General features: G+C 33.0%; 2 protein-coding genes across 2 annotated transcripts; one reads left to right on the top strand and one right to left on the bottom strand.

Annotated features, from left to right (window-relative positions):
- Positions 1 to 2397: 2397 nt before the first annotated feature.
- On the top strand, positions 2398 to 8356 carry LOC134244133 (uncharacterized). The gene is made up of 8 exons (XM_062726410.1): positions 2398 to 2431; positions 3456 to 3532; positions 3845 to 4312; positions 4437 to 4544; positions 4983 to 5348; positions 5444 to 5570; positions 5712 to 5842; positions 6152 to 8356. The coding sequence occupies exons 2-8, from the start codon at positions 3530 to 3532 to the stop codon at positions 7310 to 7312; spliced, it is 2364 nt and encodes a 787-aa protein (XP_062582394.1). The 5' UTR covers positions 2398 to 2431; positions 3456 to 3529; the 3' UTR covers positions 7313 to 8356.
- Positions 8357 to 8551: 195 nt separating this feature from the next.
- Positions 8552 to 11090, bottom strand: LOC134244134 (ATP-dependent DNA helicase RecQ-like). The gene is made up of 3 exons (XM_062726412.1): positions 10628 to 11090; positions 10033 to 10180; positions 8552 to 9609 (listed from the first exon to the last, which is right to left on the bottom strand). Exons 1-3 carry the CDS (start codon positions 10899 to 10901, stop codon positions 8709 to 8711), a joined length of 1323 nt encoding a protein of 440 aa, XP_062582396.1. The 5' UTR covers positions 10902 to 11090; the 3' UTR covers positions 8552 to 8708.
- Positions 11091 to 13671: the final 2581 nt, after the last annotated feature.

The raw sequence follows: 13671 nt of genomic DNA, 5'->3' as shown, positions 1-13671 counted from the left end.
AATGAAGGAAAAGTAACTATACAAAAGTTTTTAGATAAAAAACTAAAACTTACACCTGAAAGAATTGGATTAGTGAAGAATGTGTGTGATATTGGGGACATGTGTTTTCCCTCCGACTCGGGTGTGTGTCAGACGTGTTTCAGGAATGTAGAAAAGGTGCTGAAATTGGAAAATAATGCCAAAACATTGAGGGAAAATTTAAGATCAAATCTTCAATCTACAATGGAAAGGTAAGTTTAAAATAAAATACCCCGTGTGGAATTTTTCTGCCATGTTTTATGTTTAATCAACCAGCTGATGTAACTTATCCATAAAAAACAAGTCTTCGGTCTTGTTATAAAATATGTCCACCTACTACGTAGTACATAATTTTTAAGAAAAAAGCCAGTTTTTCTGCTGCCATGTTGTTTTCTGCTAGTGCTGTAATGTTGGCTGCCCCTTGGCTTTGAAAATATCACACGTGGTTAATTCAGTGAGGAGATTTGACCCATTATTTGGGGATTGTTATTTGGGGATTGTTACAGGAAACATAATTTTCTTAAGCACTATAAAACTTTTAATAACACCATTTGCATAAAATTACCTTAATTTTCTTGAATGTACACGTATATTATAAACTCCCAATTATATTGACACAATCTTAACCTTCACAGATAAAAATTCATTAATTTAACTTGTATGTTGTTTTGAAGAATCATGTAAATTATGGCATGTTCATTGACTGTCAATCACTTTTAAAATAAGGCCGGGTTGGAAATTTATGAATATATATGTAATTGCATCTATGCTCCATAAAAGAAAAGCAGGAAATAAATATCCAGATTGTAAATGATTACACTCTAATCAGTTGATAAAGATTGTAAAAGTCTCGCATTGTTACTGTCCAAAAGCAAAATCACAATTGTATTGTTTTTAAAAAGTTTTTGCTCACAGTCTCATTTAATGTACAGGTTTAGTTTCTGCGCTCTTTCACCATCCAAATTGTCAATGATAAGAATTAAAAGAGAAATAGAAGGATCACCAAGGATCGATTTTAAAAGAACCAAAGCTGAAGCTCCCTTGAAACCACTACTACCTGTAAGAAAAGTTACACCTGTAAAGCTGCGACCCCTACACGTTCCCATCAATACCTGTTCAAGAGAAGTCGAGGTACATATAATAATAAGCATACAGTTTGTTTTATCATGTTTATTTTTCAGAAGGAAAATGTTTTTTGGTTATAGATTCATAATACCAAAATGAATTTCTCAAATTCTAAAATATTGAATTCATGTAATGATGTAATCTCACTGGTTTACTAAAAGGGAATGTACATATTTTTTCTTTTAGGGAAAATGATTTATTGACCAATACATTTGATTTTTACTGTTTATTAAGATCTTCCAAACAGGGACTAAATTGTTAGGGAGTCTATTAAGTTCTTTTACCACCCAAGATTGTTTTTATGAATTTTTAATATTTGGTCATTCTGTAATTTTTTTTTTTAGTGATGTGAGGTTCTATGTGCTTATAAACTTGATTTTAAGATTGCCATTCCCGATTCCACCTTCTATTATAAAATCCATTCATACTTCACTTCATATGTCATAATAATGCAATAATCATTTCATTCTGACTTGTGTTTTGAACATTTATTATCATATTCAATTGACAGCTGCCTCAACCTGTAACTTTTGGACAGCCTGGATGCAGTGCTTATGTCCCCATTGCACCAAAGACAAAACAAGGTATGTTGTCCTGTACTCGGCACTCAGGGCCATTGAGCTTTTTTCATGCCAGCACCTACTATATATGTAAGAATTATCGGTATGCAAAATCCCCAAATTAGTATTTCCTAATTCCTATCATATAAATCATTAATATTACAGTTCCTGATGACAAAGAAAACAAAAGGCCAGCTAGGAAATCGTTATCTTTTGTGACCATAAAAGATAACCCCAGTGAAGGTATTTTAATCTGATAATGATAGGGCATTAGCCGATTTACTATGTAAAAGTCTAATTTCAAATAAGATCATGGTAAAATCAACTTTGTAAAATTTGCACACTCGTTGTAAATGTACTGTGCATATTGATTAAAAACAAAAATCATGAACATGATAAACGCATACTGTGGTTTCATCAATTTTCGTTGGCATCAATTTTCGTGGATTTTGAAAATCAGACGTTTTCGAGGATACGAAATTTCGTTGACAAAAGCATTGTTTATACAAATGAATGTCATATTTCGTATTTCAATGAACATTTGAATTTGTGGATCTGCTCAACAACGAAATCCACGAAATTTGGTGCTCAATGAATATTGATGAAACCACAGTAAGAAAAATCATAATGAATTTATTTTTCATGTCATATTTTTATTTATTTCAGATATCGAGAAACAAATTGAAAAATCCTGCAGTCCATTTATTCAAGGTCAAGGAGAAGTAGAGGTGAGACTTAGAACTATCAATTTTTTGTTGTGTTATATGCATGCTTCATATTCAATGGTCATCCAGAACATTCATTAATTGTGAAAGCTATACAGGAAGTACATTTCTAGTTTGGTTGGAATTATATATATTTTTCAAGAGATTGAACATATATAATATTTAGCATTTTGAACATATGACTGTTTGGTTGACCTAATCAAATTTTCTATTTTATGTTTTGTTATTTTCCTCACATGAGCAGACTCGAGAGCTTTCGATCAAAATTTGTCAGTCATCCATCCATTTGTCTTTAAAAAGTGTAGATTCAATTTTGTTCAATTGATGGCCCCAGTGGTGTATATGTAGGTCTGCTAGGCCACAATAAAATGAAAAGTTTTATTATCTGACATAAGGCTTAGAAAAAATTACCTGGTATATTTGTTTCCTAGCTGTGACCCGTCTGACCCATTCAATTAAATTACCCCAGGTGGATTTGTTTCTTCCAAATGGCAAAACAGTATTTGATCAATCAGCTAATTCCATTTATTTAAAAAAATTAACTGTAGCTTAACTTGAGACATGAAATGTTTGGGGATGTTTGACCATTCGTATGCAAAAAAAAATTAAAATTACAAAAAATCCCAAGCTCCCAACCCTTGTTTTTTTGTGAATGGTACAGGAAACAAACATATTATTTTTTTTTAGCCTAAGTAACTTTTTAATAAGATCTATAAAGTACAAGGGGATTTACATGCATATATTATGTGTGAATTTCATGTTTGATAAATTTAAATGAACAGACGAAACTTTTAGTGAGGACCCATATTCGCCACATCCCATCAAAAGTATGGCTGTAAATGATTCATGGTCACTAGGGGCGAGGATGGGTCCACACTAAGGGATCAAAATTATAGAAAGGAATTATATATTAGGGAAATTATAAAACCTGTTTTCTGAAGGACAGCAGGTGCATGGACTGGTGAATCAGATGAGCGTTATTGCCTTTTGTTGCAATTGTTGGTTATTACTTTTGAATTTGTTGCAGTTATTTCCAGTTAATTACTTCAAGAATTTCCTGTTTGTTCAGACCAGTTTACAACTTTCCATGGTTAGCTTGATATGGTAAGACTGCATTTCTTCCTACCAAGATATACATGTATATAAGTCATTCAAACAATAATTCTATATATATATATAGAATAATTAATATTCATATTGATTATTAAATTAATTAATATAATTAATATTTATATCGATATTTCTTTTTGAGAAGTAAAAAATTGAATCTAATAATTTGGAAAATTAATCTGTTCAAAAACTCAAAAGAAAGCCATGCATCAAATATAAAGTCTTTAAGTATACTTGGTAATTTGGTTTGTATTAAGGACAAAATAGGATTAAAATTTTTATATCTGTATTATTGGTTCTTTGTAGGTGTCTATTAATTATCCAAGTGGGAAAAAGTCTGTGCTTGTTGTATCCCCTTCACACAAAGTTATTTGTAAAGCAATAGTAGACAACAAAAATGTAGACAAGACTATTGTGAACACTTTGTGTCAGCAAAATCCCGACATTGTGGTGAATGCAGTGGCCAAATTAATGGAGGATGAGTGCCGCAAAATATGTCATCGAGGGTCTGGTTCATTTCTTCAAAAGAAAGATTATGAAGATTTCATTAACTTTCAGTGGGAGAATCTGTGTCAAGACCTTCAGAACAGATGTCCTCATACTGTTTCTATAATATCATCCATGGTGCAAAATCCTCCCCCAGTGATTTGCAGCAAACCCTTCTTTCATGTGATGCTCTCCAGTGCTATATGTCTGCATGGCAGAAATCAAGAAATGTCTGCTCTACACTACATGACAGCATTTATCCTTGCTCGTGGTGGTTGTACTCAAAGAGTAAGTGCAATTGAGGGGATGATTCTACATTTTTAGGTTATTTTCCCTCAGCTTTCATAAATTAAAATTATAAGCTTTGTTTGAAGTGAGGCAAATAAAACCTAAACTGTTATTTTTATTACAGACCATTGAATCACTTTGTAAGGTTGGACTGTGTGTTCATCCCCAGACACTACACAATAAACTGACAAGTTGGCAGGATAAGTTGGATGAAGAACTCAAAACCCTAAAGGTATTAAATTTTTTCCAGCAAGGTTTTGCTTTTTGCAACTTTTTTTTTAAAGTGAACACATGTAAACAAATTCATAACAGTTTAACTGTAAAAGTACTGTTAGGTGTACTAGTAGTTTACATTTATTCACAAAATAAATAAATATAATGTAAGGTCTGCTTTTATTAAAAAGCATTAATTGTTCCAGCAAATTAAAGATAATAGAATTACAAGTATATCTTGAGTAGCTGATTACTGGGTAATTCGTATCTTACAATTTATTTTTTATAATTAAACCTAGTATAAAGTTCTAACTTTTTCCTCTTCAAAAAAGCCTCCAGATTGTACAATATTGAAGTGTTATCAGCAGATTGAAGCATTTTTGGCTAGTTGGTCACACAAAAATCTCTGTTCCGTCAATCCAAAAAAACATGCTATACCAGAATTAAATATTTACAGATAAAATGGACAAACAAGGAAGAGGTTCCCCAAAAATACCAGTTGGTGGGTGACAATTGGGACAAAGACATTCTACCTTCGTATCGAACCAGTGAGAGAAAAACAGAGAGTCTCCATTTGTTCCAAATCTATGCCATTGTTGACAGGTACAGCACCACGAGTCCAGTGGGGTCAAGTGGATATGAAGAAAACATCACATACATCCCCTCTCTTCTTGAACAAACACAGTTATTGAAGGAGCTTACATTTGTTTTTGCCTCAGCCATAATTAGACATGTTCCCCAAGTGTCAAAACACTTTGAGAAAATTTTTCCGAAGCATTTGGATCATGAACATTCAGCTTTCGCAGGAATAAAAACAACACAAGTAAGATGCACATTTAAACTTTTTAAATTTAAATTTACAACTTGTAAATACAGGTAATACATGTATGATTAACAAGAGCTGATTTTTTTTTTCAGTATTCATTGGGACTCTTTGATACGAATGAAAATAAAACCGATGAAGTGATTCGGCTCCTTAGGCATCTGACAGACCTGTATGTCCCATTGGAGAATGAAGAGGTTGTTGATGCTGTTTTCTTTGGAGGTATGTCAATTAGGCATTTAAATACTTCCAAGATATGTTAACTGTAGATATTAACAATTTTGGTTTTCATTATATTCTTTGATCATGAACTAAAGCAACCAAAGATGCAACATTTTGAAAGCCATTGTGTCTTCTTTAAAGGCGATCGTCTCACTGATGAGAGAATACAATGTGCCCAGGTTGCACTTAAGGATTCATTGACATCAAAAGGACGACTAGAGGGATTCATTTCAAAATCAGAAGACTTTCACAGATTGATGAATTTTCTCGAAGTAAGTAAAATTTAAATGAAAATTGCCCATATCATTACAGATACTATACAATAAATATCTTATAAGATACTTTCTTTAAAAGAAAAGGTTATTATAAAGGCAGTCAATGAATATTTGCTTACCGATTTACTTCTTACAGATTAAGAAGGTTTTTGTTATAACTTCGTTTGAATAAATATTTTAAAAATTCTTTTGAAACGAAATACTGGGTACATATACTATGTTCTGTTAAACTATTGGATTGAATTCCTATTTCCTAGATGCAAAATTTTTTTAAAGGAAAATTTTTTATTAATTCTAATTTTGCAGGCCATTTATAAGCTGACGTACAGCACTAGCATGGCAGGTGACCCATGTACTGCCCACTATTACAGGAACCTTTTGGGACATAGAAGTGCTAAAGGACCAGTAAAGAATGCGTACAGAGCATACAAGATGCTGTATTATACTATTCTTGATGCCATCTGTGTAGTGCTCTTTATGGACAAGCTAGGGTCAGTCGATATGAATGATCTTCCACTTCCAGATTTTTCACAAATGAGACCCAATGACAGCCTTCAGTGGTTGAATGATGTGTGTAGGGAGCTGGTGGAAAAATGGTTCTTTGAAGATGGCCAAGATATTTGTGAGGAAATTAGGAGTGTTCTTGAAAATCCTCAGCATGAGGAAAACTACTGGACTTCTACATTGGAAAATGGTCGTTTTAAATGTCATCATTGTGAAAAAGATTATAAAAGAGTGAGTTCTTTGAAAGCGCACGAGTCAGGAACACATGATGTTTCTTTAAGTCAAGGAAAGAAAAAGAGCAAATGCAGCAGTGATGAACTACACGATTATGTGTTGATGCTTTTTAAACTCATTATGCTTCACCGTAACTTTGACAGTGCTGTAGATATGGGGGATGGGGGAAGATGTGTAAGATCTGCAAAGTATGAGCTTCCAATTTACCACAAAACAAATAAAATCAAATATTCCATTTGCTCTATTCATACCACAGCTCTGTCTTCAGGACTTCTAAATGCTGACCAAGAGGAACGATTTATAGTGAACCGCTTTGTAAATATCCAAGGAGGCAAGAACAACAACATTGCTTTGGATGAGTACATTGAAATGCTGAATAGAGACAGCAAAGCCTCTTGTACTGGGCACAAAACCAAGGAAAGTATACTAAAACATTCCAAAGAGTATCCTTTGCTCGTTCAATTCACAAAACAATTCGAGGAGGCAGGTGATTTTGGTCAAAGGAAAGGATTTCATCATCTTCCATCCTATGCAACTGATGTTGAGAAAGTGGTAAAGGATTTACTGGAGAACAATATTTTACAGATAGATGAAAACAGGAAGTTAAAAGTAAAAACAACTGGTTTAGACAGGAACCCATTTTCCAATTGTTCCCAAGGCTTGTCAACCATGCTGCATCGCCATAGACCATGGTCGCCATATGGAAGACTACGAGACTGTAAATTTTGAATTCACCATTCCATTACACTATGATATTGTAATGCATACCTTATTCATTATTTAGTCAACATTTGTCTGAGAATCTATGAAATTGTGATGCATACCTTATTGGTTATTTAGTCAATGAGCATTTGTCTTAGTAGTCTGCTATGTATTGACATACCTACATGCATTTAAAGCAGGAAAGGTGTTATAAGTGGCATCATAGGCATGAGTCCGAGATTAATAACTTCATTGACGTTTTTGATAAGTGTGTCTATATTTTGTATAAATGATTTAAATATTAAATTCTTAAATGTTTGAACTTGTGCAGTGAAAATATTTTATGCAATGTTTCACCATTGGGCTATAAATATTAGTTTCAAAAATGCATTTTTTCCTGTATTCAACAATTTCAGTATATATATATATATAATTATTAACCTTGTAACTCTGCTTGCTTTTATTTACCAAGGCCAAAAAAATTCTCTTGGTTCCTGTAACCTGACCTACCCAACATTTTACCATCCGACCCAATAAGTTTTTTTTTATGTTTCTGAAATTTCTTCTAAGAATCTAGAAAATATATCACACATGTATAGGATACCTTTACTTCTTAAATCTTGATGAACAAACTTGCTTTGTAAACTTTTAATTTTAGTGTTGTTGTGTTTAAAATTTATTGAGTTTTGGAAAATAAGTTTTTTAATATTTTTGGGGGGTCAGGAAACAAGTACCCAGTATACTCTCTTCTGGCCTAAGTAATAATACCTTCTTTTGGCACATGTGACATACATGTGTAATTATCGTTTTCCTGCCAGGGGCTGGCATATCCTACAGTTAAATGCTCAGAGCTAGTGAATTTTATTGCTAGAGGACATCTCTTTAATACAACAAAAATAAAATTCCACAACTGGTCAAAAGTATTTGTGATTGTTAATTGTTTTCATACTTTTTTTTCTAAATCTAAAGTTCATGTTGGGCAAAAAGTTTTGACTTGAAAAATCTTTGTGCCAACCCCTGTTTGGTAAATGATGATAGATCAGTGTGTGGTGTTGACTTTTTACTTGAAGATCAAAATAGGGATTTTCAATTTCAAAGTTAATGATAACATGGATAACAAGACCAAATTAATGTCTAGACTTGTTAAAAAAATCATGATCAATTCATGATGATTTTACTGAAATTGTAGAGATATTTATTAATAACTCTAAAATGTAGATTATTTTACTGAACATTTAATTACATCATAAAATATATCATGTACACCAGATGAAATAATACTAGTAAGCGTTTCCCATAATTATTACCAAGGAGGAGAGAGGTATACCGTTTTAGTTTTTGTGTCTATATTTGTGGCTGTCTGTCCTGATAAATTTTCACTGCAATGGCTCACAGATTTCTTGTTTTCCTATGTCAAGAAAGTTTATTCGCCAGAATCGGAATCTTCTGAAAGTTCATTTTCATCAGGAGGAGTCACTTGATTCCCTAAAAACAATTTCTCCAATGACAGTTGAGAACAATCCCCGCATAAACAGTTCTTCTGACATATATCACAGCATGAACAATTTCCTGCATAAGATTTCACTTTATCAAGTTCACTTTCCTTAAGAAATGATTCCATCATCTGTATTCTTCGGCAGTCCTTGCTCTTAAAAAGTTTCTTTACTTCTGGGTCACATCGGGCAAGATGATGGGAATTATAAAGAAGCAAAGACACAGACTTTTCGCCATCTCTCCCAGCACGTCCAATTTCCTGCACCACTTCAAGTATAGAATGAGGAGGACCAAATAAAATAATGCTGTGTAGATCTTTAAAATCCACCCCCATACCCAAAGCGTTAGTGGAAACGATAACTCTTATGGGGCTGTCTTTCTCCCGAATGGACAATAACACAGTTTCTTTGATAGCTTCTTCAGTCTCTGAATGATACATAGCTATGTGTGAGCACAAGTCCTCTGGCAATTCGTCTGTCACATAATCATAAATCTTTGCCACATCACTAATTGATTTACAATAAATAAGTGTTCTTGGAAAAAGGCTTCCCATGTTCACCAGTCCATCAACTAACCATGTCATTGCCATTTCAATGTCATTTGCCACTTTCTTTACAACATACTTGATGTTTCTTTTGTCCGGTGACATGTACACAAATGTAAAATCTGGCTTAAAGGATACCTGTTTCAAAACACGCTTCTGTACTTTCAATGTGCAAGTGGCACTGAGGGCAAGCAGTGATGCATTTGGAAAGATGGATCGTAATTCTCCAAGAGCACCAAACCATTTCCTAAATGCTTTCTTGTGTAAATGTTCATCATCTTGTCCCCTGAAATATATGAATAAATAAGATAAGGATTTATTACCAAAACAGGGCTTAATGGTCATAAACAGGAGGCCTTAGTATGGACAATATTGCAAGATTATGATTTGATAAAAAATGAATCTACACAAACAAAGGCTATTTACATATTTCTGACTGTGAATTTCCATAATGTGGCCCTATCCTACCTGACCCCCCAGGGTCATGATTTAAAAAAAAGATGAATCAAAAATGTTAAAAGTTTACAAACAGACAAGCTCAGCATCTCTGTTCCAATAATGTCAGCTCAGGTGAGCTAATACACTTGTAGAACTTTACAATAAGAGTTGACGACCAAAACAATGAAGCAGATTGAGAAATATTTTTAACATTCACTTTAGAATTCTTTGAACATATTTCAAAAATAAAATTAAGTTTAAAAAACCTTACCATGTGGATATCAGATGAAATTCATCTATCACAATTGTAGTGACATTGAGCTGTTGTAATTCAGTCCGCCAGTCACCTAACAGTGACTCCGGACTTCCAAATATGATGTCGGTCTTGCCACTTAAAATCTCTGTATCTAGACCTTGACCTGAAAAAGTAGGGAATGCTTTAAATATGTGAATAACATGCAGCAGGTGATCTTAGGAAAGCAGGCATATAAATGTTTAGTGTAGACCAAAGAAGTTTTTTGTGATGTTTTACTATATAAGGTAGAAGAAAAGGGCTCTCTTGGACAAAATGCTTTATAATTTATTAGACATATCTTAAAGTCACAAAATATCTATGATAAGTTTCAGTTTATCATTTTTGTTGAACATGAATAGGTTCTTTTAAGTAAAAAAATTAGATTGAATAGAAATTACCAGGTGTAATATAATCTGAAAGTACATATAGCTAATAGCAGATAGAATTACCTTTGTAGCTTTATTTACCTCTGACATGAAGATTTATTTAGCTATTTCAATCTACATTTTCACTTTTCATTCATAAAGACCCCCCCCCCCCAAAAAAAAATGTACAAAATATTAATGTATACCTTTATATGCTGCCGTTACACCTTTAATGGCATTTACTCTCTCGACCTGATCTTTCATCAAAGAAAGAAGGGGACAACAAACAAGAACGATCCCAGTTTCGCCGATTTCCCTCTGTACCAACGGAAGAAGTTGATAAGGTAGTGATTTACCGAATCCAGTTGGTAAAACCGCCATACAGTCTTTACCATCAAGCAGACTCTGCAAAATTTCCAGCTGTTGGGGCTTCAACTGTATATTAAGCGAATTCGCAACTTTCTCTATGGGCGCAGCCATTTTTAAACACCGAGCGATAAGCCTATAACAAACACTTTCTCATTGGTCGATCGTTGACGTCATTGGTTATTTTTCATTGGTTAACTGATTTTCATCAAAGTTCATTCTGAGGTGACCTCGGACGGGGAGTTGTTAGATCCTTACAGCGACATAACAAAATAAAGGAGCGTAAAGGATCTAATTTTAATTAGATTGTTTATTGAGAGTGACTGAAATCCTTTTCAAAAATCATGAAAATGAAAAATACATCAACGTATGTTTTATAAAATTATGTTTATGAATAAGTTAAGCATATTAAGTTTCACAGTTAAATTTTCTCAATAAATATAAACTGATAAATGAGTGTAATGTAAAATGAAAATAATGGTATGATAGTTCATAAATCGATTTATAAGATAAACGGGGGATGGGTAAGAAATTTGACTTTTGTTTAATGGTTTAGACTTTGATATTCCTATCATTTACATCCTATCATTATCAAAAACATGTAAGTTTGAAGACTGACTGGCATATCTACTTTCCTTGTCTAAAAATTTACAATTTAAAAATTAACCACTACATGTTAACAGACCGATCGGAAAGGGAGGGGGGGGGGTATTTGAGATCTTGTTTACCAAGTTTACTGCGAAATTAATTGATAAACGGATGTCAACAAAAATACCACGATATGTAAACGTTACGTGTATAACTGTAGCAAGATTGCTGATATGAAAATGTAATTTTTATATACCGGTCCTAATACATGTACGTACCCTCTATGCAGACACACACACAAAAATATTAATCATTTATTAATTTAATTTTAGACAAGAATTGGGCAGTTAATATGAAAAGATTAGAAAAGTTCACATAAAGAAAATTGAACAGTTGGATATGCACTCTGCAGATGGATTATCAATCTGCATGATATGTGCGGGTTTTAGTGTGCACTTCGAGTCGAAGTCAGAGAAACGCTTTATAAATATAGACCACCTGTCGAAGACGAAAGTAAGAAGTTAACTTTATTCTAACAAGGGTTAATTCACGCAAGTTTAAAATCATTCGATTGATTTAGCGTGTGTGAATTACTCCATTAACATCACAAAATGTCCATTTGAATTCTGCAGTCAGTGTCTTGTTAACGAATGTAAGTTGTAACTGTGTTTACATGTGCACAGATATATCAGCACAAAACTGATGAGTGATGTAAGTAAAAAGTATTTACATGTTATGAATTTGATTGAGGGTAATTTCTGGTGGCCTTTATGTTGTAGATGTCAATATTGTCCCCTGTTTTTGCGAAAGCGTGGGAATTATGGAATTTCATTAATCTGTCAGTCCAACATGATAACCTTGCATACTCATAACTTTTGAATTAGAAGGGATAGCCTATAGGGATTTCGCATGTACAATAGTGATTACCTGTGATAAGACATTTTTCTAGTATACTATAAATTTTGACCCAATGACCTTGAAATTTGACCTACTTTTAATATTAAAATTACTTTAAATTAATGATGAATTTTGCAAGAGAAATTAGATAGGGCTTCCATATTACATAAGTCTATATTACTTGTGACAAAACTTTCCTAAATATATTATGCTTTTTGAGCGTATGATCTTGGCCGTAACATTTGACCTAATTTTTCAAAAATGTTATCCTAAGTAATTAGCCTATTAGAAGTAAGATGTTTCTGATCATCCTATGGCTTTTAACACCTTGACCTCCATGTTTGACCTAACTTTCAAGAATTTTTACTTTCCATGTGATCACTTTGACATAAATTATGATTGGTTTTTCATATTTCAAACATTATATTATAAAAAATGACATCCCAGTCACTAAGACACAGAGAGCAGGGAACCAGTGCATTATTCTTTGAATTGCTTTAAATTTTTTCTTTCCATTGCATTTTTTTCATCATTTGTTTTCCCCACTTTGTTGACTCTGCTGCAATTTTTGAATTTCAGATTGAAATGATATCTCCAAACTTAACCAGTTTGCAAATCCAAAAGAAATCTAAAGAAAAAAAAAATAAATGTGGTTTTAAAAATTAGCTAGCAGAAACTTTTCTTATTTATAACATTATAGTTCCAAGGGTTCCTGGGTTTCGGGTGGGTTCACAATGGGGGATCAACATAGGAATATATAATTAATAGTAAAAAAATCATTTTATCAAGAACAACAAAGTTTTATTTAGCTATTAATTAAGGATTCAGAAAGCATCCTCAGGATGTGTAGATTTAAGTTTCTTCATTGATAAATCTTAATTGACTCTCGGGGATATGAAAGGGTCACAATGGGGGAAAAATTTTTACAAATGAAGATGTAGAGATTTTTTTTTTAATTTTCTGCTCAAGAGCACCAATTTAGCATTTTCTTATACATGTGTATTCATATGGAAGCATCCTCAGGTAATCCCCTATAAACATGATAAACTTTTCAAGCTTTATGCTGAACTGATTTTCTTAACTTAAGTTAGTGATGTGGTTCATGTGTTTCTTGTTAGCTCTCCTGAGCCATTAAAGGCTCAAAGAGCTACCAGTAATGCTATGATCATTTTTGCGGTGTGCTGTGTGGGTAAATGATTTAGAATATGGGCCATAACTCAAGAACCCCTTGGCTAATCATTGTCAATCATTATACAAAAACTTATGGGTTGTCATCCTTAAAGAATTGGAGATGATCAGATGGTAAATGAACCAAAAGTACCAGGTTGCTAAAAAACCTGTGACCTACTTTTTAAATTTTGCAGACATTTCATTTGTTTTAATGTTGTTGAAAGGGCAT

The sequence above is a fragment of the Saccostrea cucullata genome, unplaced genomic scaffold (assembly GCF_032062105.1).
Source record: "Saccostrea cucullata isolate Sc308-1 unplaced genomic scaffold, CSIRO_AGI_Scuc_v1 ctg2432, whole genome shotgun sequence".
Lineage (NCBI taxonomy): Eukaryota > Metazoa > Mollusca > Bivalvia > Ostreida > Ostreidae > Saccostrea > Saccostrea cuccullata.
Note: the sequence above shows the minus strand (reverse complement) of the source record. Positions and strands in the feature narration are given on the sequence as shown.

Coding starts and splice junctions, on each gene's coding strand:
- LOC134244134 (XM_062726412.1), bottom strand. CDS start 10,901: ATGGCTGCGCCCATAGAGAAAGTTGCGAATTCGCTTAATATACAGTTG. Junction 10,181..10,627: donor TGTAACGGCAGCATATAAAG/GTATACATTAAT, acceptor CTACTTTTTCAG/GTCAAGGTCTAGATACAGAG. Junction 9,610..10,032: donor TTTCATCTGATATCCACATG/GTAAGGTTTTTT, acceptor CATATATTTCAG/GGGACAAGATGATGAACATT.
- LOC134244133 (XM_062726410.1), top strand. Junction 4,313..4,436: donor GTGGTGGTTGTACTCAAAGA/GTAAGTGCAATT, acceptor TTTTTATTACAG/ACCATTGAATCACTTTGTAA. Junction 4,545..4,982: donor AAGAACTCAAAACCCTAAAG/GTATTAAATTTT, acceptor AAATATTTACAG/ATAAAATGGACAAACAAGGA.